Raw genomic sequence first — 25,780 nt, forward strand, 5'->3', positions numbered from 1 at the left:
AAGGGCCTGACTGAGCACTGCTTGGGAGCAAGGCACGGAACTAGCTGCAGTGAAACTGCATTCTTGGTTTGATGTTTCAGAAGATGTGGAGAGGGGGAGAGCAAATGGCTAAGAAATGGAGCAGCTACTGTTCCTACCTGCTGTCCTCTTGTGGTGTTTAGATATTGCTTGTAATTTAGAACTGGGAGCACTGGCTATTGGGAGTCTGAAAGGACAGGGAACAGGAAGGAGTGGGGAGGAGGCTGAGTGAGAGCTACCGAGGGTGCAGCAGCAGCTTGGTAAAGAGGTTTTCACTTTAAAAATAAAGTCCTGTTGAAGTTTGTTAGTATCTTGCTTGGTTACCAGGGCCAGCTCCAGGCACTAGTGAAGGAAGGGGTGGCACGTCCAGGTCTTTTGGCAGCAATTCGGGAGCGGGTCCCTCAGTCCGTCTTCTCCTCTTTGAGCTGCCACCAAAGTGCTGCCGAAGAGGAAGAGAGAGAGTGGCAAAAAAGCTAGGGCCAGCCCTGTTGGTTACTGCAACGTTTTGGCGATGAGGATGGATCTTCTGCCCCTGAACCCACCTGCACTCTTTCTTCAAAGCCCTGGTGAGCCTCCAATTGCTTTTACTGCCTGGATCCATATGTTTGAGACTTAGCTGCTTGCAATCAGTGCTACAGAGATTTCTGAAGTAAGAAAGCGTGCTCTACTAATCCACTGCCTTGGAGCAGAAGGGTAGCGTACATATTACACTTTCCCCTTGCAGACAATAAATGCGAGATTGCACTCACTGCATTCAAGAACTTTTTTTTTTGTGCCAGAAGTGAATGTAGTAGCTAATTGCTACAAATTTCAGCAGCATGAGCAGAAACCAGGGGAGACTATAATGCAGTATATTGCTTCCATGAGGAGTCTGACTGTAATTTGTGACTTTGGGAATATGGCATTTGTGGTTATTAGAGACCAGCTCCATTGAGAAATCAACCATGCTTCATGTAAGAGAACGTTTACTTCTAGAACCACAACTTACACTGGAAAAAGCAATAACCATTGCTACTCAGACTGAGTCAGCTACAGCTGAAGCCAAAATAATGAACATGGATACAGGAGGCAGAGTCCAGACTGTGACTCCTTTGCAGAAAAGGTCGCCATTGCTGCAGACAAACAATTACAAGAGGAAAACGAATGAAAAACCACTGAATCAGCAAATTCAAAATACAGTAAAAGCGTGCTTTCGCTGTGGATCCCCACAACACCTTGCAAGTTACACAGGATGTCTGGCAAAAGTAGCTCAGTGCAGTCATTGCAAAAAGATTTGGCATTTTGCTAAAGTATGTTGCAGCAGCCAGTTCAATCAACAAGTGCATGCAGTTGTAATACCAATGTTACTGTGCTGCGTGGACAAAATCACTACTGCACATATTTCAAAACAAATAAAATGCACTGTAAACATTTCCGCCATACCCTCAGGCAAATCACACTCTATTCAGTTAATGCTGGACACTGGCTCAGTAGTATCTATACTACCTGATTCAATCTATTTGCATTACTTTAAAGATGTGCCTCTTACTGAACCCAAAGGTCACTTGGTGTGCTATTTGAAAAACCATATTACAGTACATGGCTGCCTGCCAGCAATAGTTACTTTTGGTGATTTTCTGTGTAACTGCAGAGTTCTACATTGTCCACAAAGGCACTCCTGTCCTTGGCAGAGATTTATTGGCTGCTTTAAATCTCAGGGTAGTTAATGGACAAATTGATCTTCCTCAGCAAAGCACTTGTGGTACACACACCAGTTTCAGCTAGGACCCAACACCACGTTGAAGAGAAACTCTGCTGTGCTTATAGGTTTCTGCATAAAGTTAAACTGCGGAATAACGTGATGCCTGTACGACAGAAATTATGGTGCTTATATTTTCAGTTAGGGAAGCTGTTTCAGAGGAACTTAGAAAACTTGTTCAAAATGACATTGAAGAGTAACTCCTCGAAATGGGTTTCACCTATAGTAGTGACACAGAAGAAGGGTGGAGGCATTTGCCTTTGTGTAGACTTCAGGGAGCCAAATAAAGCTATTGTGATTGACAGACATCCTCTTCCTCACATAGAAGAAGTATTTGCAGTACTCCGTGGAACAAAGATGTTTTCTACTCTTGATTTTGCAGAGTGCATACCGCCAAGTTATGTTGCATGAAGATAGCAGAGACCTCACAGCATTTATTACACGAAGGACTCTCTCCTTTTAAACATGTTCCATACGGTCTCGCATCAGCCCCAAGTGCCTTCCAAAAAATTTCATTTCTTCTGAAGAATCAACAAGGAGTTCAGTGCTATTTCGATGATATTGTGTTTGGAAATACTTCTGAGGAGCATGATAATAAACTGCATTAGCAAAGCCGACCTCAAGCTCAATAAGTCCAAATGCAAATTTAGTCAAACTGAACTCTCCTTTCTGGAGCATACAATTTCACAGGTTGGACTAAAACCTGATCCAGATCATATCCTGGCAATTTCAAATGCTCCTCCTCCAACAGATTTGCGAACTTTACATACCTTCTTAGGTCTTACCTCCTGATATGCAAAATTCACTCCCAATTATGCTTCTGTCACTGAACCGTTGCGAGAATTACTATGGAGAAGTTCAACCTTAGTGTGAACAACGGATGCGCAAGCTAGTTTCGAAACGGTGAAAGACTTGATTGTACATCACTATTCAGTCCTGCATTGCCCACAATTGTAACTACTGATGCTTCTGATTATGGACTTAGGGCTGTCCTCACACAACTTCATGAGGACAACACAGAGAGGACTGTTGCATTTACTTCAAGGACACTAAGTAATGCTGAGAGAAAATATTCGACAGTCGAAAAAGAAGCACTTGCTTGTGTCTGGGCTACTGAAAAATGGAGAACTTACCTGTGGTGCTGCACGTTAAGTTGTGCATAGACCACAGCCCTTTGACGACATTGCTCACCATGAAAGGACTGGGAAGAGAGTCTGAAAGACTGTCTTTCAATTATGAACTAGAATGTCAGCCTGGAAATCAGCTACCACATTTTGGTTGCCTTTCTTGCCTGCCTTTGCCTTCACCAGATGGTCCACCAGAGGATGAGGATGTAGTAGTTGTGCTTATTACAAGCACTCTTACTGTAGTTACAAGAGAACAATTTCAAGCTGCTTGTTCAGTGTGTCCAATTCAACAAAAACTATAGGCATTTCTGACAGAGATGGCTCAGTAACCCTAAAAACCTTGACCCAGTTTTGCTACCTTATTTTAGAGTTCGGGATGAACTTTCTTTGCTCGGTGGCTGTGTGCTACGAGGTACACACTGGCTACTTGTGTCGGAAGAATTACAGTCAAAACTCATACACCTGGCACACAATACTGCTCAAGGAATTGTCAGAACCAAACAATGGCTACGGGATCTGTATTGGTGGTCAGGGATGGACTCTCAAACTGAAGCACTCATAAAATCCTGTCACTTGCCAAATGCATGATAAGATAGCCGTGACATGTACCCCTCCATTACAGACTGTTACTTTTCCCCACGCAGATTCAGGAAGAGGATCAGAGGGGTAGCTGTGTTAGTCTGGATCTGTAAAAGCAGCAAAGAGTCCTGTGGCACCTTATAGACTGACAGATGTTTTGGAGCATGAGCTTTCGTGGGTGAATACCCACTTCGTCAGATGCATGGGGAAAAGTGACGACTGACATTGTAGGACCCTTCGATACGGCTCCAATTGACTGTTGTTATGCCATCACTTTAATAGACTATTTCAGTAAATGGCCTGAAGTAGCATTTACATAGCAAATGTCTTCTGCTACAATAATTAAGTTCCTCCCTTCAGTTTTTAGCAGGGAAGGTAACACCAAAGAACTGGTTTCAGATAATGGTAGTCAATTTACTTCCCTGGATTTTTGAAACTTTTCTAGCAGAGAGGAACATTTTTTTTACACGGAAGGTCATCCCTATAGTACCCTCAAGCCAATGGGGAAATCGAACAGTTTGCAAACAGCTCAACTGGAAGGGCGATTGTGGATAACCTTCACTACTGATTTCTTGCAAGCATACGTGACATGCCACAATGCAAAGATCACCTGCAGAGTTACTGCATGGAAAACAGATGAATACTAAACTGAACATTGCTGGATTGTTAAAGGCATGACCTGAAGCCCCAACTGAGGATGATGTGAGAAAAACAGTCGAACAGAGCCAAGCAAAGTATAAGGCTTTCACAGACAAGCGGTGGGATGCCAAGGAACCAAAGTTTGTGTGGTTCTTTCATTAGAATATGAAAACCTGGAATTTTATGCAAAGGGGACCATAAATTCACAGCTCCTCTTAAAATCATAGCAAAGAAGGGACCTTACACCTATCGACTTTCTGATGGGCAGGTATGGAATTCTTATCTTGCACCTGCCTATGCACCAAGAGGAGATTATGCCAACACACAGTCTACATTTGATGACTTCACCATAAAACCAACACAACAAGACATTGCACTGGAACTGGGGCTTGAGAGACAGCCTGTCAGACCCAGACGACCACCTGTCTGGACTAGACTGTTATGTAGTATCTACAGTGTTTTCAGTGTAATATTTCTTCCAATAGTATAGTGTCTCTCTCGTTTTTTCCTATTTGTTCCTGTGGTTAGAACAACAATATTTATTTTAATTGGGAGTTTCTTGAGAGGAGGGAATGTGGTGTTTAGATGTTGCTTGTAATTAGAACTGGGAGCACTGGCTGTTGGGAGCCTAAAAGGACAGAGAACAGGAAGGACGGGGAGGAGTGAAGGTGGCTGAGTGAGAGCTGCCAAGGGTGCAGCAGCAGCTTGGTAAAGAGGTTTTCACTTTAAAAATAAAGTCGTGTTGAAGTTTTAGTACCTTGCTTGGTTACTACAACACCTCTGTTGTTCAAACTCTAATTTCTGTTCAGTTTTGGATTAATCTGAAGAGGACAACCTACTTTTACACAGAAGCAATGAGTATTTTGTAAAATCAGGTGTAATAATAAAGACTAGTAAAACAAAAAAAAAAACTCTTGAAAATGCTGATTTCCCACTTCCTGGAGTGTTTTGTTTTAAAGCACTAATGAAGCATTTAAAAATCAGCTCCACGTGGGAGGAGATGTTGAATGTGGTGTTGGCCAATAAATTTTGCATTCTTAGAGAAGCATTTCATTAGGCATGAAAACATAATCCCACGAAGGCATATCCTGATGTTCCCACTTGGGCTCGTAACAATGTAGGTAAAGTAACAAACTACAAAAAAATTAGTATTGCAGCATTAAGGTTGTACAGTCAAAATCATCCAGGAAATACAAAAATTAAGGGTCCAATAGCACCATTAGTTTGACCACAGTACACATTGTATGTTCCGTGATGTACGCTTCAGAAGACCAGTTTTTCAAAGTCTGCTCTGTTGGCCACTAATGGATGGTGAAATTACCTATGGATAACTGGCTGAGCTCATGGTGCTGGCTCCAGTTTCTCAGAGGCACTAAATATTACCTTGATACTACTATCTTCCTGTGAACACCTGCTGTAGTTGCCACAGGGTTGCTGTGTAATCACAAATAGATCTATATTATCCACAAATAGATGTATATTATCCAAGCAGTCATGGGTGGGTCTGCAAAGCAATTTTTGTCAACTCGTTACTTTATTATAAATCTTTTTGTTTCTTTTCTTAAAGATCCAGCTCTAAGAGTCATGTCATTTATGTGACAATCTCAGCTTTCATTTCAAACAAAAGAATAAGTTTCTGACTCTCATAGTTAAGGCTCAGATTTTTGTCACGGATATTTTTGGTAAAAATCATAGACCTGTCACAAGTTTCCATGAATTTTTGTTTATTGTCTGATTTTTTTTACTTGAATACTGTCATCTCTCCATTAAGCTAGGTCCACACCATGAAAAAAATTTAGAGTTTCTCTTTTATGACTTAAACAATAATAGATTACGCTACACAGTGACCAGAAAAACACGAACTGGAACTACCACATATGTACGGTGTGTCCAAGTTAACTTTGCTGTTGGACCCTTAACTTCTGCATGTCTTGGGCTATAAGTTTTTACACACAGCTCTAGGTTGAGGGTGATGCAGAGCTTAGCCATCTTAGAAGGAGTCCAGGAGAGAGTGCTGTGGGTTGGATTGTTTGTTTTTTCCCAAGTTCCAGTGAGGCTTGCCTTTTTGTGTTTATAATATAAATGAGTAGAAAGTGGTATTGGCTCTTTTATGTAACTGTGTGAGGATTAACCAGTAAAACTTCCTGAGCAGTGCCATCAAATACTCTGTTCTTCTTTGAGTGATGTATCAGAAGGGTAGCTGTGTTAGTCTGGATCTGTAAAAGCAGCAAAGAGTCCTGTGACATCTTATAGACTAACAGATGTTTTGGAGCATGAGCTTTCGTGGGTGAATACCCACTTCGTCGGATGCATGTAGTGGAAATTTCCGTGTGTGTGTGTGTGTGTGTGTGTGTATATATGCAAGCAAGAAGCAGGCTAGAGATAACGAGGTTAGTTCAATCAGGGAGGATGAGGCCCTCTTCTAGCAGCTCAGGTGTGAAAACCAAGGGAGGAGAAGCTGGTTTTGTAATTGGCAAGCCATTCAGTCTTTGTTTATTCCTGAGGTGATGGTGTCAAATTTGCAGATGAACTGAAGCTCAGCAGTTTCTCTTTGAAGTCTGGTCCTGACCTGGTTTTGCTGCAGGATGGCTACCTTAAGATCTGCTATTGTGTGGCCAGGGAGGTTGAAGGGTTCTCCTACAGGCTTTTGTATATTGCCATTCCTAATATCTGATTTGTGTCCATTTATCCTTTTCCGTAAAGACTGTCCAGTTTGGCCGATGTGCATAGCAGAGGGGCATTGCTGGCATATGATGACGTATATTACATTGGTGGACAGGCAGGTGAATGAACCGGTGATGGTGTGGCTGATCTGGTTAGGTCCTGTGATGGTGTCGCCGGTGTAGATATGTGGGCAGAGTTGGCATCGAGGTTTGTTGCATGCTTTGGTTCCTGAGCTAGAGTTACTATGGTGTGGTGTGCAGTTACTGGTGAGAATATGCTTCAGGTTGGCAGCATATTTTGAGTAATGTCCCCAGGGGTGCTCCACTGTAGGTGCAGCAGTGCCTTTGCATCTGGAGTCAGAGATTTTCAATAGTTGTGCCCGTCGGGCCGCACAGGTATTATAAATAGCGCTGAGCAGTTCGACTGCCATCAGTTCCTTCTCTACCATCTGCTGTCTGGAATGGAACAGTTAGCAGAGCCCACTTCATTATTTAGATAAAGTCTTACCTGTTTTTCCCTCTCCTAGTTAGTTAGCATCTACGTTTTCTTCTCCTTCGTCCTTTTAAACAAATTTTGTTTGTTTGTTCCCCCCCCCAATTCCTGTCAGGGAATCTAATCCCTCATCCTTATGCCTGGCTCCTCCAGGTTTAAGAAATGTGTGTTTTTGCGGGCTGCATTCTCTATAACGGACGTCCGCACACAGTGTATCCGCTGACTGGGAGAGGGACATGTTTCCCAGAAGTGTTCCTGCTCTCTAGGCTTAAAGCCAAGCACAAGGAAAGACAAGGACCTTAAACTCAAGCTATTCTTTATGGAAAGTCCAGGTGACCAACATCAGACCCCGGTTCTTACTCCTCATCGGAGAGACCCTCACGCTCAACAAGGTAGTCTGCCGACCCTCACTCCCCTCTACCGAGTAAGGGAAGATCATCCTCTGACCAGGCACTAAGAAGAGAGCGGTCCCTCCCTCAGCACCTGCTGCATAAACCACAGGAATGCTGTCTCCAGCTACAGCTGTGCTGCTGACAGCTTCTGACAAGAGGCACAAGGCTGCTCCTAGACCAGTAGTTCTCAACCTATTCACCATTGTGGGCTGCATCCAATACTAAGTGTATGGCCCTGAGGATGTCTCGCAGCCCAATCAGCACAAAGCTGTGGCCCACAAGTGGTCCAGGGGCTGCAAGTTGAGAAGTACTCTCCTAGACTGACTACCTCAGCCCCTGAGAGCAAGTCTAAGGATTGTGCCAGGGCGAAACAGCAGCTATCGTGCCACTCTTGTTGTGGGTGACTGAAGCAAATCCTTTACCTCCTTGGTGGCTCCAGGTCCATTTCTTGCACCAAGAACACAGTTGACACTGGCAAAACAGCCGGCTTCAGTGAAGCCTGTGGCCCCGACACTGCGCACAGCATCGAAGCTCTGAGACAGACTCTCTAGCAGGGTTGCAAACTCCTACTAAAGGCACTGCTCTGAAAAGCTCTCTTGAGCCATCTGCTGACTCTTTTCCATATCACACCTTGGCACTGTGCTCAACACAGGCACTGAGGAGAGATCACCCACAGGAATTCACACAGCTGTCAGACCTCACTGTATCTGACACTCTGGATTCTCCACTCCTCAGAGAGGAGGTGTCCCAAAGTCTCACCCACTTCTCAATCAGCACACTCTCTTGGTGCTCTCCCTGTGGGAGAGCATGTCCTTTCCTTAGTGATGTTAAGGAGGACGAAAGTGATTATCAAGACTCTCTTGCCACATCAACATCAGGGCAATTTGACATCAACCTACCAGACTTACCCTGCTGCAGTTAAGGGAACCCAGCCTTTTCAGGGGCCCCCATGAATGCAACCATATATTCTGCCTCTCCCTCCCCCTAATTGGCCATATTGGGGCTCCTGGACCATGTATAGGGTAGAATTTTTGGTAATCCCCCACGGCTGCAAACACGCCGGTCTCCATCAATCCCCTCTTTGGTGCTTTTGAGACAGCAATCGTCTAGATACGGGGAAATTCCTTGTTTTGTGGAGGAAGACTACAACCACTGAGAGTGCTTTGGAAAAGACTGGCACAGCGGTGGATAGTCCGAAGGATAGTACCCTGTATTCGTAGTGACTGTGGCCAACGACAAATCATAGGCAAAGTCTGTGATCAGGGTGTACTGCAATATGAAAGCATGCATCCTATAGGTCAAGGGCCGAGAACCAATCCTCCCGTTCCAGTGCTGGGATGATGGTGGATAGGGTGACCATCTTGAAACGTAGTTTGAAAAATTTGTTGAGATTGCGAAGGCCTAGGATGGGGCTCCAACTGCCAGACTCCTTTTGTACCAGGAAGTAGTGAGAGTAGAAACTGGGTCCTCTGTGTTGTGGAGGGAGTGGTTCTATGGCTCCCAGTTGAAGTGGAGGGAGTGGTTCTATGGCTCCCAGTTGAAGATGTCTTTTGGAGAGGGGAGGTGGTGTATCATGGGACATGTAGTCAGGATGGGGACTCCAGCCTGTAGAGCAGAATGGGGACATGAAGCAACAAAACTCCAACTCCTGTGAGGCACTGTCAGCATATCCCATCTGAAATGTTTTTTGGATTTAGGGCATTTGATTCTTTTTATTAAAAAGTGTAAATTTTCTGTCTAAAGTGGAAACTTTTTGTTGAAAAATCTTGTAAAACAATGAATTTTCATACTACAATCAGCCCTAGCTGCACACTTGAGGGCATGTTTTTTTCTTAAGTCGATGTGTGGTTTACAGTATGGCTGACTTGCAAAAAGAAGGGTTAATTGAATGGGGGGAGGGTTATAGCTAATTTGCACTGGTCAGCAACAGTTCAGAGTAGATGGGCAGAGTGTGTGTGTGTGTGTGTGTGTGTGTGTGTGTGAATGACCTTGTGCTGTTGAGCTGCCACAGCAGGTTGCCAAATAATAAATGACTATGGCAGTCTGTGGGACTAAGCTGGTAGCATGATACTAGTTTATTGCAAACTGGCACTAGGGAGTGTCACTTGACAACCACAAAGGGAAAAAGGTCTAGAGGAATTTAAAAAGAAAAGTGGGAAGAATAGGGAGAAACTTTTTTTATTTATTTTAATTTATTTTTGCATTTAATAAAAAAGCGTAGTGTTACTCTGGGACTTGTTTTGTGCAGCAGCTGAACAAACACTGATAAATAACTAGGCAAGCAGGAGGCAAAAGGTTTATTCCTGCAATATTTTGTCAAGCAAAAATCATACAGGATCACATCCAGGTAGCACAGATGGAGTCTTTCAGCTATGGAATGTATTTGAGGTTGAAAACATGTAATTAAAATGCTACATGCATGTGAAGTACATGTATAGTCAACGTCGTGATGTATTATTTATTAGCTCCATTCAGAGTCTTTTAAAAAAAAAAAAAGAGGAGGGGAGTGACATTTGGAATAAGACGATGATCTTTATTAAAAGGTTCTTATCTAGATAAAGTGTAGCTAGTTTAGAGAATATCATACACAATTATCTATTCCCTTGAACTTTGTAAATGATTGATTTTAAGCAATTAATTTGGTGGCACTAGAGGATAAGGGAATGAATTAGCAGATATTCCCCCCCCCCCGCCCCTCCTCTGTTGGATATAAAGCTGAGCAAGCACAAAAAAAAATTTCTTCCTCTCTGTGATCCTTATTGTTCTGCCCCTGCTACATAATCTTAAAGATATCAAATTATTCAGACTTTTTAGTTTCAGTACTTTTTTAAAAATGTCTTTTTAATTTAAGCAAAATTATTATTATAGTTCAAAATCCTACATCTCCTGTAGTTTACATTTTTGCTTAAATTAAAAAAACATTTCCCTTAGCACTTCATTTCTGGAGGTTTAACAGCATTTATTTTACTCATTTGTGTATCTCCATAGCATTCTCTTGAAGATAAAATACTTTGGTCCTTGTTGGAAACTGATGCTTTCCGAAACAGTGACATTTAGAAGCATTATTCCATTAATGTGGCTCAGGCCCACCCTACAATAACCTCCACCTCTAACCATTGCAACAAAAGTTAGCAGAACATTTTCCTTGTCCTTTTTTGACAGATAAATAGTTATTTGCTGTGGTTATGAGGTAAGCAGGAAACACTGGGAAGTCACTAGTAAACTGTATAAGACACTAACTAGTCTTACCATGTTAAGATACTGCTGTCTGAATGGAGGATGCTATTAGTCTGAGTTAGGCTAATGTTCTCCCACCAGAACGATGTCATCCCAAAGCTCAGGCAATTAATTACCAAATGATTACTGAAAAAGGAATATGTTCTTGTCTTTTGGCTGTTCCTGGTTGTCTTGGTTTAGAAAACTAAATTGAAAAGATTTCAAGCGTGTTTCAAAGGCTGGCCTGGTTCCAGTCTTTGCCAGAAGCTGGAACTGGACGACGGGGATGGATCACTTGATGAAGTGCTCTGTTCTGTTCACTCCCTCTGAAGCACCTGGCATTGGCCTCTGTTGGAAGACAAGATACTGGGCTAGATGGATCATTGGTCTGACCCGGTATGGTCATTCTTGTGTTCTTATTGTATACAAGTGTGATTTTGATGATTTTTTTTAATTGATCCAAATTTTTGCCTTTGTTTCCCTGACAACCACTCAACGATTGCTAAGAACAGTGTGCTTAACTCTAGCATCCCTCCCTGAGGGGAGAAAACCAGCACAGGACCTAATTTAGCTCTCACTGAAGTCAACGAGAATTTTTTGTCTTTGTATTGCCAATCCCAAGCACTCAAAAATGAAACTATACAAATAGATAAATGTTGAAGTTTTTATTTGCCTTCTAGTTTCTGAGACTTTAGGATGCAATCTGGTCACATTTTCAAGCTTTTTTCCATAACCAGGAGAGCTAGAAACTTTTATAAATGAATATCAAGATTCTCATGCAAACTTGTGAATCTAGCAGTTAGAGCTTAAAACAAAACACCAGATATTGAGACCCATGATACAACTGTGATAGTAGGCAACACTGCAGTGACTTCAATGCAAACAACATTGGACCAATAGATGGAAGCAACCTAGATGCAAATAGTTGTCCCTTTTGTTTACAGCCAAACTCTAGTTTTCACTTTGATTGCTTGCAAGCATATGAAAGCAGTGCCGGCATCTATCTCTGGGCTGATTTTTCCAAGCAGATGTGTATATGATATGATGTTTAGTGCAACTCACTCATTGTGTTGATGTTGTAGTCTGTGTTGATGTGAACTAGGTACCTTTTTATAACATGCCAGCAGGGTCTATGCAGGGTAGGTAGAGCACAGCATTTTGTGTGGTTTAAAAATCTCTCACCTCTAGTGTACTTTGGCATCATATAGACAAGCCCTGAATGTAACGGTATTTAAGTTAGTGTAATTAGGTTGAATTGACATTTCCCATGCCTCTGAACATTACCCTCTTTCTCTAACCACATCTTTACCTATGCACTCTGAGGCCAGGGGTAAAATTTTTCAAAAGTACCTAAAACCCATTGTCAAAAGTAACTTAGGCACTAATGAGTCTGTCTCATTGGCAGTCAGTGAAACTTAAGCACTTTTGAAAATGGATTTAGGTGTTTTTGAAAATTTTACCATAGGCCTATGCACCTCTACCCTGATATAACGCGACCCGATATAACATGAATTTGGATATAACGCAATAAAACAGTGCTCTGGGGGGGGGCTGCGCACTCCAGTGGACCAAAGCAACTTCGATATAACACGGTAAGAATTTTTTTTGGCTCCCGAGAACAGTGTTATTTTGGAATAGAGATGTACTAGAAGACTTGCAATAGTGTCACTAAATTGATATAAAATCACTTAATTTGTACCAGTGAAAATTCTTAAGATGAACGTATTTCAGTTTAAATCACACTTAAACTGGTTTCATGTGGTTTCAGAATCTGCTCCTAACAGAAGTGTGTGTTCTTGAGAATGAAACCAATGTTTGTTTGCACTTAAACACTTCCACAGAGTTTGCAACCCAAACATTGTAGGGTTGGGCTTCTCCGTGGGCACCAGAATAACTAACTGTAAACCAAAGTGAAATTGACTCCTCTATTTTCATTGTCCAGGCTGACAGAAGTTCAGAAAGTAAACAAAGAGCATAAGTGGGGAAGAGCCAATTAAACAATTACTTTTTTGTTTTAACAACGGATGGTAGTGAAGTAGGAAATGACTTCTTGCAAATAAATGATTTATAAACAGTGTCTATTTATTTAAATTTCGCTTCCCCATCATTTCCACTATCCCACGCTATTGACTTGTCCATCTAGGGCCTCATCCAAGTCCCATCGAATCCAGAGGGAGCCTTTCCGTTTACTACAGCCGAAGGTGGATAGGGTCCCTAATTCTGATCCAAATACATGGAGCGAGGTCTTCTGAGAGAGCTGCTGTTTGAGTTGCAGAATGCGCAACCTTAGACAAAGCTGGCAACAGAGGATGGTTCTCTGAAATGAGCACCCTGCCATAGAATGAGCCTTCCCAACTGACAGCTGTTCCAGTGTGTAAAATACTTGACATGCAGCTGCTAACATGGTAGCTGACTGGCCCCTCCTGCTGCTGTATTAGCACTGCTGGAAGGATTGCCTCCTGTCTGTCAGCAGTAGGCAGGGCCATATTCAGAGAGGGTGCTCTGGCTCAGCAGAGAATGGAGTCAACGCTACTGCCGCCTGGTTTGGATGAGTGCTTGAAGTGACAATCGTCACTGCTCATTTCACTCGCATCAGTCTTTTTGCTATGGGCACTTGCGGCCCAGCCCAACCCAAGGGGAAAACATTGTGGCTCTGGTCCCACCTGTCCACCTCTCTGCCCAGCACTCCTGATTTGGCTGCCTGAACAGGAGGACAGACCTCTTAGTGTGTGCACAAAAGTCACCTGTTACCAAACAAGCTTTTGTTGTGTATTTATAGGGGTATGATCTGGGGAGTGGGTATTCATCCTTCTCTTCTATGTATCTGAAGAGGCAGAGGCTCAGGAGGTGGCTATCATGAGTGGTGGTAATGGATGGTACCTTATGAACACCCTAGTACAAAATAATTGCAGATGAGATGAAGAGCGCTAGAATTTGAGCCTGATCTAGCAAGATTCTGAGCACCCCTAGAAGGCTGCTGAGATTAGGCCCTATGTGCTATAGGTAGACTTGGCCAAATTTGATTGAGTTTCTTTTTACAATTTTGATGGATAATGTGGATATTTATTCGTAAGTGTATTTTCTATTTTTATCCATTTAAACTTTTACAATTTGTGGGAAATAATTGGAGGAGAGGGTCAGATGATGGCAGGTTCAGACAATATTTAATGACAATAGACATTTGAGATTCAAAAAGTTAAAGCTTTGTAACCATTAAAATGCAAATTGTCAAATCACATGTCAAAATATATGAAGTAAATATCCTTAAATCAAACTCTTATGTTCTCCAGCAGCATTTTTCTTTGCCTATCTGTAAATTTTGATTTATTATTGGTGGAAATATTTTTTTCATTGGGGGTGTGTGTGTGTGTGTGTGCATTGAAATCGACATTTACTGATAAAAATCTCATCCTTACAAGCCTTACAATAGGTTGTTGGTTGACCTCAGCCTTAGAAGTTCCTAGAGTGCTGGCAAGATCTCCCACAAAATGGAAACAGATGCCTGCCTTCCTTCCAAAAGCTTTTTTTGAAAGAACTTGGGCTCCACAGAAAGTGGTGGTCTACTTATCTTCCATTTAGCCCTGCACTCCCACTCTCTGCCCAACTGCATGAGTGTGTGACTGATTTGCAGATTCAGCCTAGATGAGCTGCAGTGATTTCCTTTGCTATGTCCTGTAAGAGGCAAGTGATGCTTTCGGCACGTAAGTGATTTGTGGGCACACATGTATTTTATATATTCATGTATTTGTTGTTTTGTTCCAGAGATGGTGATGTTGCTGGAATGGTGGTCAGGCACTGATTGCACCCTCTACACTGACCCAGAGAGTTACCACAAGTACGGGAAAGAGAATGCCATCGTAATCCTTAATCACAACTATGAGATCGACTTTCTCTGTGGTTGGAACTTTTGTGAAAGGTTTGGGGTTTTAGGGGTGAGTTCTGATTAGCATTTAAACCAATTAAATTTCACCATTAACTTGTACAGAAAGCATTCATATTTTAGTAAATAACCAGATCTGTGTCCAAATTTCATACAGCTCTTGTGCAGGCATTATTTGATCTTAGTGGTTTCCCCCTTCATCTTGCTGCCTTTCCTAGTTTGGAAAGATTTCCATAGGAGGAGAGAGTGACAGGGTTAGGACTATCCAGAGGAAAGATGAATAAAAGGTGATGTGATATGAAGGTATACAGAAGAATGAATGAATGAATGAATGAATGGTGTGGAGAGGGTCACTTGGGTATCCCAAAAAATGGCACAGTTTAAACGGATAAAAGGAAATATTTTTAATGTAGAACTTAATCTGTGGAATTCATTGATACCATATTTCACTGAGCTCAATAATTCAGTAAAGTTTTAAAAGGATTAAACATTTTATATGGTTAAAATATCCACAATTACTACTACATAGGATATTAATCTTCATGACTGAGGACAGAAGCCACTTAAAGTATGTCTTCACTGCAGAATTAACTTGGGTGGTCAGCATCTGGGTCTGGGTCAGCTTAGCTTTGCCTAGGTGTGAGCAGCGCCACTGCAAAGCCATCTTCAAGTTACTGTGTCCTCACTGGTGCTGCACTCCCTTGTGTTTCACTAGGATTTCTGGGGGCATTTCCCATGGTTCTTTGTGTTGGTGTAAACTGAGGTGCTCTACAATTCTTTCCCAGTGAATTGCAGGAGATCTTGTTTGTCCTGAACACACAGGGTAATTGTGGGAAGACATTGGAGGACTATCTACATTTTTGAGATTTAGCTTGCATGCTCACTGCAAAGTGAGTGGGTTACCAGCATGAGTGAAACCCTGAATCAGTGTTTAGCCTACAGTCCAAATGAGCCAGCTAGTCCAAACAGAAAACCTCTCCAAATTCAAAGAGATTGATTGATTGATTTGTTGTGGTGGGAGGGAGATTAAGGGCAACATCTGAGTTGGAAACTGAGTTAACTCTGTAATGAAGACGTATCCTAACTGTTTGTTTGGGGTTGGGAAAGATAGCATCTATCTCCCCCTACCCTCCGCCTCCCATAAGCATGTTACAATAGTCTATTACATTGATCTTATATCCTCCTTTTAAGCATTTGCTACTGACTACTGTCCAAGCCTCTACGCTAGAATGGACTAGTGTTGGTCTGACATTTCCTTTGTGTTGGAGTATGGGAGATAGGGAATAACACTGTGAGGTGAGAAAATATTCTGAGCCTCTGTAGTGCTTTACAGGCAACAGTGCAAATCTTGTAAAATATGATAAAGGGACCTAATAATGAAAATGTCCTTGTCACACTCAAGAGGCAGGAAAAAATGGGGAAAATTATTATCCAAACTTCTCAGGCTGTGCGTTTTACTGAATCAGCTATAGGCTTCTTGCTGCTCTGGAAGGGTTTTTTATAACCTTTTCACTATGCTTGGGACTTGCTGTGTTCTCAAGGAAGGTTATGGATGTAAGAAACCATGTAAGAAAACTGTCCCTCTCATAAATACACCAGGTGCTGTATACCTACGTACTACCCTTTCTGCACTATTACTAACTTGTGACACTCAGAAAGCAGACATAAAAGAACCAAAAAGCTTGTAGATGGATGCTTTAAATTCCTATTCTTAGAGGAACATAGGACATAAAGAGTTGCTTCCATAAAGCATTATTTGTGTTTGGAGAATGATTGATTAATTTGTATACAACTAATATCTAAAGCCCAAATTCTCCACTCGATTACACTGGTGCAGCTCTGCTGAATGGGACTGCACTAGTGTAACTAAGAAAATTTTGTCCCGGGTTATGTTTTACAACTTTCCAAGGTAACCAGTTTTTCTGTTTAGTTTCAGTCTTCACTCCTAGTGAAAGCCCATTACAGTGTGTATAACTGTCCAGCAGTTACTTTATGCTTAGGGCCTTACCAAATTCACAGCCCTGAAAAAGTATCATGGACCATGAAATCTGATCGTCCTCCGTGAAATCTGATCTTTTGTGTGCTTTTATCCTGTACTATTCAGATTTCATGAAGGAGTCCAGTGTTTCTCAAATTAGGGGCCCTGACCCAAAAGGGAGTTGCCGGGGGTGGGGTGGGGGGTTGCAAAGTGATTTTAGGAGGGGTCATGGTATTGCCTCCCTTACTTCTATGCTGCCTTCAGAGCTGGGGAGCCAGAGAGCGGCGACAGTGGCCGGGTGTCCAGCTCTGAAGGTAGCACCCTGCCAGCAGCAGCATGGAATAAGGATGGCAATTAGTACCGTGCCACCGTTACTTCTGTGCTGCTGCTGGCTGTGGCTCTACCTTCAGAGCTGGGCTCCTGGCCAGAACCACTGCCGTTCTCTGGCCGCTCAACTCTGAAGGCAGCGCAGCTGCAAGCAGCAGTGTAGAAGTAAGGGTAGCAGTACTTACACGCCCCCACAACTCCTTTTTGGGCCAGGTCCCCTACAATTTCAACATCATGAAATTTCAGATGTAAATATCTGAAATCATGAAATTTACAATTTTTAAAATCCCATGATTGAAATTGACCAAAATGGACGGTGAATAGGGCTCTATTTATATTCCACTAAATCAGTGTTTTTTCTTATTTGGCCTGGTTTCTTAAATTAATTACTGAATGTTTGTATCTTTGACTTTTTTTTTCCTTTTTGGGGATGAAATTATTTTCCTTCCTCTCAGATTTTCAATCTTTGGGTGTTGCACTGTACAAAATACTTGCTCCACTGTTGCTGCTCATAACTCACAGGACCCAAGTCTTTGAGGTCCTGAGCGCTTTTAATTCCCATTAATTTCAATAGAATTTGAAAGCACTCAGATCTTCAGTGTCAGAGCTATGATTCTCAACTATGTCACAGTTGTGCATAAACTCTCTCAGTGCTACCTAGTTTGAACTTCATCACACAAACAGAAAATACATAACCCTGTGACTATTGTGTTTTAAATGGGTGAAGGCACATTTTTTTTTAAATATCCCTTCTTCCTTGCTCTCATTAAGTGGTACTTAAAAAAAATCCCTACAGATTTTATGCTGCATGGGCAGTTAAACCTGGAAACAAGTTTCCTCCTCTCCTCTTCATTTCCCAATTAATAGCTGCTTTGCCTCCTGACCTTACCTGCAGCTCCGTTGTCTCAGGAATTCAAAAATTTGTCAGGAAAAGGCTTACAATTCATTGTCAATGTGGGGGACTTCTGAGGGTGGAATGGAATCACACAAATCACCTTTGACGGTTTCCCTGGAAAGAATTTAGTAGAGGGCATGGACAGCATCAGCAAAATTATTCTTAATTCCTTAAACTGCCATTTATAAAACAGAAGATGGCACCCTGCAGGAATGGGGTGAAGAGCGGTAGTTGGGGATTTGGCAGTGAGCGACTGAAGGGTGAGGAGGGAAATGTCAGTTTTAAAATGCCCGCTCCCTTATTCTGCGCCAAGGTGTCAAGTTGCAGTTTGTGGCCCTTTCAGACATTTTAAACCAGTTTCCTAGTGTAAAAGTCAAATTAGGAACAGGTCAATATTCTTTTTTTATTTTATTTTAAAGAAAGCTAATATTGGCTGCTGGGCAACGATCGTTCTATAAGGCCATCTGGGTTTTTGAACTGCGAGGAGGTGGGCCTTGTATAATACAGGAAACCTTATTTTGCTCTAACCTTTTATTTTTGTTTTTTTAACAGGTAAATTAATGTATAACAGTGAGATAAGGTGTTTCTACCCTTTTCTCTGGTGCCTCGTTATTTTTTTAGGAACTACTTTTCAAAGTGGAAAGTTGTATTGTTGTTTATATATAATAAGAAATGAAGGATCCATAATGATCGGGACCCAGGGGATCTGGGCTCTATTTCTGGCTCTGCCACTGGCCTACTGGGTGTCTTTGGGCAAGTCACTTCACTTCTCTGTGCCTCAGTTTCCTCCAGTTAAAATGGGGATATTGACCTCCATTGCCTGGTGCTTTGATAATCTACTGATGGAAAAGTACTGTATAATATGTGGTAATGGTGGTGGCAGTCTGAATGCTAGTTGACTGTCTGCCTCAGCAAAGCATCAAGTTCAGATTGGTGTACATTACCCACTGAGCAGTTCATAATATTGGCTGCAATATAAATAGATTTCTAAAGGGGGGGAAGTCATAATTTTATTGACCTTGGTCGTCTGGGAGGAAAATTCTTCAGTACAAAACCATAACTTTAAATTAATTTTTTCTTATCTTTTTTAAAAAAAAAATCCCTGTGGAGTGCAGATGGGTCAGATAATTCTTCTTAGCCCTGGTTAATTGTTCCAAGTCTCTCCACAGGGCAGTGAAAATGAAACATAAGGAAGTTACTATTTGGACAGTTGTGATGACTTGAAAGGGCATTGAGCATAATCCTAGGCTCGGATGGGGGGATAGATACTTTACTGCACAGTGACTTGGCAACAACACAGTAGAGACCCATGGCTCACATGAATGTTAATTGCTGATTTTTTGGGAGCACTCACTTTTTATTTATAAAAGTGAATGCAGGAAACAAAAGTGGGACTCACGCAGGCAGATGTGTGCAAGTGTTGTCACTCAGATCTGTGTGTGTAAAAATATTATTGCAACACTAACTTTGAAGAATTACTAAATTCAGGAAAGTAAAGCCTTATAAATTAAGTGTACTTGAGGCTCTATGAGGACTGATGGTGGAGGGAAGTGGGGCGCTAAGGAAATACGCCCTCAACTCCATTCTAGTACCCTTGGATTGTTTTAGATTTGGGGAAATGGATTTGGGAGTGCTATGTTTTTGAAATATAGCAAACCAGATCATCAAAACATTTCATGGCAAATAATTTATCAGTTAGATTTAGCCTACTTGTTGCTAGCAGTTTACAATTTCATTAAATTGATTATCTGAAGTTATGAAACAAATTGTTGTTGGCTCTTTAAGTGGTTTAGATTTCTGTCAGTATGTGGTGTTCCTGGTTCAAGCTGTGTTTGGGTAGTTAGCCGGGACTACTCAGATAAGTAACAAGGGGTTTTCTTTAAGTGGATAAGTATGCAAACACTTGCACAAATCTAAAATTCAGTTTCTGCGGTTACTCTTATGTATATGTAGAAATGAAATTTGCTTTCTGCAGCTATTCATGCAAGTGGAACTTGATTACACAGGTGTCTATAACTGAACACACAAGTGCATACACAACCAAAGCTAATTCATTTCAGAGCTAGATTGAGTGAGTATATGAAGAAATGTATTCTTTCTGTTCTCATCCAGCATTAATCCCAGCAAGCATCCTTATAGTCACACATGGAATTGTAATACAGCTCTGGAGCCTTAAAATCCCTCCTTTACTGCAGGAAGGCAATAGCTTATGTGCAGTCACTCGGTGTTCAATAGAATTTCTCTTGCAGCGAAGGTGAAATTTTAAGGCTACAGGAGAGGATTAGTATGTTACAAAAAACAGTTCAATAAAAGGAGAGAGAATGGGATAAAATAAATTCTGTGAATTCATTCTTCCCTCCGTTCTTCTGCATGTTATATGATATATGCACAGGGCAGGTTCTAGTTCTATATACTGGGGAAAAGGAGGGGATAATTTGTATATTACAAGTCTAATTTATTCCTCCCACAAGAGAACAGTCTTGCTAATGTAACTCATTGAAAAACTTCCTTCCTGTAGTTAATTCTCTGTAATTAGAGACTTTCTTCTACACTTAATGCAGACTTCTGGCACAAAACAGCATATGATGCTTTAGTTTCTCTTCATGTGCATCTGAGAGAGATTATCCACTCCAGTGCCAAAAAGAACTTTTGCGGGAAGCTGTTGGCAGAAGAACACAAGAAACAAATCCAATATAGCCTTGAATATCCACATACTGGACAGAATTCAAGTGTCCAAATTGCCTCAGCATACGTTCCTTATCTCCAGCATAGGTAATGACTTAAATACTTTTAAAACATCCTCCTAGCATGTCATTTTCTATTTAATCAAAAATGGGGGAGAGTAGAGAATTTACTACCGCATGCAACTGTCAGAGTTTTTGCATATGCTAAGAAAGCATAATTAAACAGTAGTTGGTGATAAGAAATGGTTAGAACCTTAATTGTGCTTTGGAGGCATAACCTTTGTAGACTCGGATTACAGCCAGAAGGGATCATTAGATCATCTACTTTGACCTTTTGCATAGCACACAGAATTTTACCCAGTTACCCTTCTGTTGAGCCCAATAATTTGTCTTTTAAGCTGTGTTGCAGTGGACTTGTTGCAGGCAATCTTACTTTTTTCTTATAGTCTCTGCTTTTTGGTATAGTACATGTTGACTATTACCAGTATATTGTAAGACGATAGGATTTTTCCCTCTTTTGGGCAACATATTTGCCTTCCTAATTCTGGCCTGGCTTTCTTTTTGTTTCCAGCTGCTATTCAAGGTGATTGGCTTTGTTCTGTAAAGCTGTGTGGCTATTTGAAATACCACACACCGTTCTTCCCCACCTTATGGCTGTGGCAGCTGAGATTTAGTTGAGGAACCTGAGTTAATGGTTCCTAGATTTAGGCCATGGCTACACTAGAGAGTTGCAGCGCTGGTGAGGGGGTTACAGTGCTGCAACTTAGGATGTGGCCACACTTGCAAAGCACGGCCAGCGCTGCAACTCCCTGGTTGCAGCGCTGGCTGTACACCCAGTCGAGCCTTGGGTGTAGGGATTCTAGTGCTGGTGATCCAGCGCTGGTCAGCAAGTGTGGACGCCCACCAGCGCTTTTATTGACCTCCGGGGTATAAGGAGGTATCCCAGAATTCCTGTCCACAACAAACCGGAAGAAAGGGAGAGCTCGGAGTTCAGCCAAACTGCTTATTTAAAAAACAAACACAGCTCCTGTTTGCTGAGCGAGCGGAGGCAGGCAGGGGAATTACTTTGGAATGTTCACAGCTGTTAGCTTGAAGAGAGAAACAGCACGCTCACACGGCGGGGGGGAGGGGGAAGTCCGTGTTGAGCAGTTGCTGATCTGGTCTGACGGGTATTTAGCAGTACATAATTTGCATTTAGTGAATGAGAGAGGAGTGGGAGAAGGGAGTTAGAACTTTTAAAATGATTGAAGGTAGGCACAGTCCTTAGAACTTGCAAGGCAGGGAGCTGAGAACAGTGTCAACTCCAAAAATCCATTCTGTCTGTCTCCTCCACGCTCCCCGTCACATTCCACCCCACCCCCCACTTTTGAAAAGCACGTTGCAGCCACTTGAATGCTGGGATAGCTGCCCACAATGCACCACTCCCAACAGCGCTGCAAGTGCTGCAAATGTGGCCACACTGCAGCGCTGGTAGCTGTCAGTGTGGCCACAGTGCAGCGCTGGCCCTACACAGCTGTACAAACACAGCTGTAACTACCAGCGCTGCAAAACTGTAAGTGTATCCATGGCCTTAAATATCTGGGGTCAGGGTACTGTCAGGGAGGGATGTTAGCTGAAATTTTCTTCCTTTGCTGGTGTGAAACAGCCTGGATTTGTTGATCTTTTGGTACAGTGCGAGGCCCACTTTGAGCTTTTGCAGGGGGAAGAGAGAGGCTTTAATATATTCATAAAATACATCTGTCTGGCTGCAGACACCTTGACAATACCCGACAGGTATGCTATAAATGTGGTTGTATAGTTCTAGAACTGTTTAGTGTGAGGCAGTGGATAGCTTGTGACTGCTTCTAATTAATGCGTAATACAATGCATCCCATTTCCTTGCACTGCACTCTGCACACCCATGAGGTTTCTTTCCCATTTAATGCTGTGGTCCTTTACATTTCTATAGCAACTGCTATCTGAGGATCCCAGAATGCTCCAAAAACACAAAGTAACCCTTGCATTCTTTTTCATAGATTGATAGACTCTCTAGGACTGGAAGGGACCTCGAGAGGTCGTAGAGTCCAGTCCCCTGCCCTCATGGCAGGACCAAATACTGTCTAGACCATCCCTGACAGACATTTATCTCACCTACTCTTAAATATCTCTAGAGATGGAGATTCCACAACCTCCCTAGGCAATTTATTCCAATGTTTAACCACTCTGACAGTTAACTTTTTTCTAATGTCTAACCTAAACCTCCCTTGCCGCAGTTTAAGCCCATTGCTTCTTGCTCTATCCTTAGAGGCTAAGATGAACAAGTTTTCTCCCACCTCCTTATGACACCCTTTTAGATACCTGAAAACTGCTGTCATGTCCCCTCTCAGTCTTCTCTTTTCCAAACTAAACAAATCCAATTCTTTCAGCCTTCCTTCATAGGTCATGTTCTCCAGACCTTTAATCATTCTTGTTGCTCTTCTCAGGACCCTCTCCAATTTCTCCACATCTTTCTTGAAATGCAGTGCTCAGAACTGGATACAATACTCCTGCTGAGGCCTGACCAGCACAGAGTAGAGCGGAAGAATGACTTCTCGTGTCTTTCTCACAACACACCTGTTAATGCATCCCAGAATCACGTTTACTTTTTTTTTTTTTTTTTTGCAAGAGCATCACACTGACTCATATTTAGCTTGTGGTCCACTATAACCCCTAGGTCCCTGCCATACTCCTTCCTAGACAGTCTCTTCCCATTCTGTATGTCTGAAACTGATTGTTCCTTCCTAAGTGGAGCACTTTGCATTTGTCTTTATTAAACTTCATCCTATTTACCTCAGACCATTTCTCCAATATATCCAGATCATTTTAAATGTTGACCCTATCCTCCAAAGCAGTTGCAGTCCCTCCCAGTTTGGTATCATCTGCAAACTTAATAAGCGTACTTTCTATGCCAATATCTAAGTCGTTGATGAAGATATTGAACAGAGCTGGTCCCAAAACAGACCTCTGCAGAACCCCACTTGTTATACCTTTCCAGCAGGATTGGGAGCCATTAATAACTACTCTCTGAGTACGGTTATCCAGCCAGTTATGCACCCACCTTATAGTAGCCCCATCTAAGTTGTATTTGCCTAGTTTATCGATAAGAATATCATGCGAGACCGTATCAAATGCCTTACTAAAGTCAGATATACCACATCCACTTATCCACAAGACTCATTATCCTATCAAAGAAAGCTACCAGATTTGTTTGACATGATTTGTTCTTTACAAATCCATGCTGGCTAATCCCCATCACCGTACCACCTTCCAAGTGTTTGCAGATGATTTCCTTAATTACTTGTTCTGTTATCTTCCCTGGCACGGAAGTTAAACTAACTGGTCTGTAGCTTTCTGGGTTGTTTTTATTTCCCTTTTTATAGATGGGCACTATATTTGCCCTTTTCCAGTCTTCCCTGGTTGGCACTTGATTGGAAACAAGAGGGGGCAAGTATTGCTAAAGGGACAGAGTTCAGACAGTGTAGTTGACACATGACCTTAACTGTGCGTTTTCTTTTAGGCAGTTTGTTTTTTGTAAGAACTGTAATCTTATATGAAAGAGACACAAGCAACTTGAAAATTACACTTCCATCTGAAAATAGTTACTATTAGAAGTAACCCGTAAATATACAGCACTATGAGACGAAGAAAAAATTTGTCTAATTTTTTATTTTACTGTACTTGGTGCATTTGAGACCACTTAGTGTATAGTAAGTTTCACTGGTTTCTTGATGTAGAGCCTTCCCAGGCTCTGCCAGAGGGTGTTTACTAGTAATAGCAAAGCAGAAACTAAAAAGGCGTCAGGCCAGAGTGTGGGGGAAGGGAAAGGAGAAGGAAAGTGAAGCTAGGTGTTTGTTACTTTTGCATGCTCAGATCCGTCTAAGAGACTGTTCTGAATGTTAGTAGAAAAACCCTTATTTTTTCTAAGAAATTAGTTTAGAAATCACCACATTTAAAGGGTCTCTACCAGAAAACTGAACTTAAAAAAAAAAAAAAAGCGCGTCCCTTTTGAAGTTAAATATGTTAGGTCTGTCAAATGTTTACAACAGGGTTTTTTTTTCCCTTAGGGGTAGAGGGTTTGTTGGTTAATAATTATGAAATATTGTATAGTGGATTGATCGTTGTACCTGGTTCCTGACAATCCAGATAACACATACCAGTATCCAGCAATGCTGAATATGAATTCTGGAAACAAGGATGCACATAGAGAAGAGTGATAGATCTAGGTAGTAGATGATGGGTATTGGTGGTAGAAAGGTATCCTAGTGCCTGGGAATGGATGCAGGGGTATCCTGTGAAAGAGACGAAGGAGCCAGCAATTATATGGGAAGGACTAATGCTAGGGGCAGGTAGGAGTCTTGGAGAGCCAGGCCATGCTCAGCATAGCTGCTGCAGTTGGTAGGGTCTATTTTAATTACCAAATATCTGGACTGATTTTTGGAATCGGATTTGTACACATGAATGCGACAAAGGCCCGATTCTTGCACAAATTGGTTCTTAACTGGGTGTTTGTCAGATAACTGATCAACAGAACTGGGCCTCAGCCATGAAGTTCAGACCCTGGTGCTAACCCCTGTCCTCGCCCCCCCCCCCCCCCAAGCTGTGAGGGAAGAGGATTCAGGGTTCTGCTTTGGGCCCATCACTACCAATTAACTAATAGTATTGAGGGAGAGAGAGGGTCTGTCTGAAGCAGTCTTAATGATAGGAAAAATTAAATTCCTATTTCCAGTTTTTGGAATCTGACTTCCCCACATTTGCTCTCCTTTGTCTTCTGTGTGGCTGTTACTAATAAAGCTAAGTGATCTATAGTTGTCTTCTAGTCTCATGGATATTGTAAGTAGCTTAATTATTTACAGAAATTTTCTGAGAGAGGGAGAGCAGAAAAGAGGAGGAGAAAACAAGAACTAAGTTGTGTCTCTTGCCATCATAATGAAAAAAGCAAATGTATCTCTAATAGTCATTACTTGAATGTAGAGATCACCGATTGTCACTAGTCAAATCTGATGTCCAAGCACTGGGCTCCAGTGCTTTATGACGATAGAACAAATGCACAATGGACTGTTATTGCTGCATGTACCCTGTAGAAAATGGGACTTTTTTCAGTCAGTGCTGAAGCAACATTTCACACATTGTTTG

General features: G+C 41.9%; 1 protein-coding gene across 5 annotated transcripts in view; it reads left to right on the forward strand.

Moving 5' to 3' along the window:
* The window catches only part of AGPAT4 (1-acylglycerol-3-phosphate O-acyltransferase 4), a 131,576-nt gene that overhangs the window by 54,619 nt on the left and 51,177 nt on the right, over positions 1 to 25,780 (forward strand). For all 5 annotated transcript variants that reach the window (XR_007773833.1, XR_007773834.1, XM_050949148.1 and 2 more), the window contains exon 3: positions 14,628 to 14,797. Coding sequence is in view for 3 of the 5 variants with exons in the window: in XM_050949148.1 (XP_050805105.1) it covers positions 14,628 to 14,797 (170 nt within the window). In the remaining 2 variants the exon portion in view is untranslated. The remainder of the gene's footprint in view (positions 1 to 14,627; positions 14,798 to 25,780) is intronic.

Source organism: Gopherus flavomarginatus, chromosome 4 (genome assembly GCF_025201925.1).
Source record: "Gopherus flavomarginatus isolate rGopFla2 chromosome 4, rGopFla2.mat.asm, whole genome shotgun sequence".
Classification (NCBI taxonomy): domain Eukaryota; kingdom Metazoa; phylum Chordata; order Testudines; family Testudinidae; genus Gopherus; species Gopherus flavomarginatus.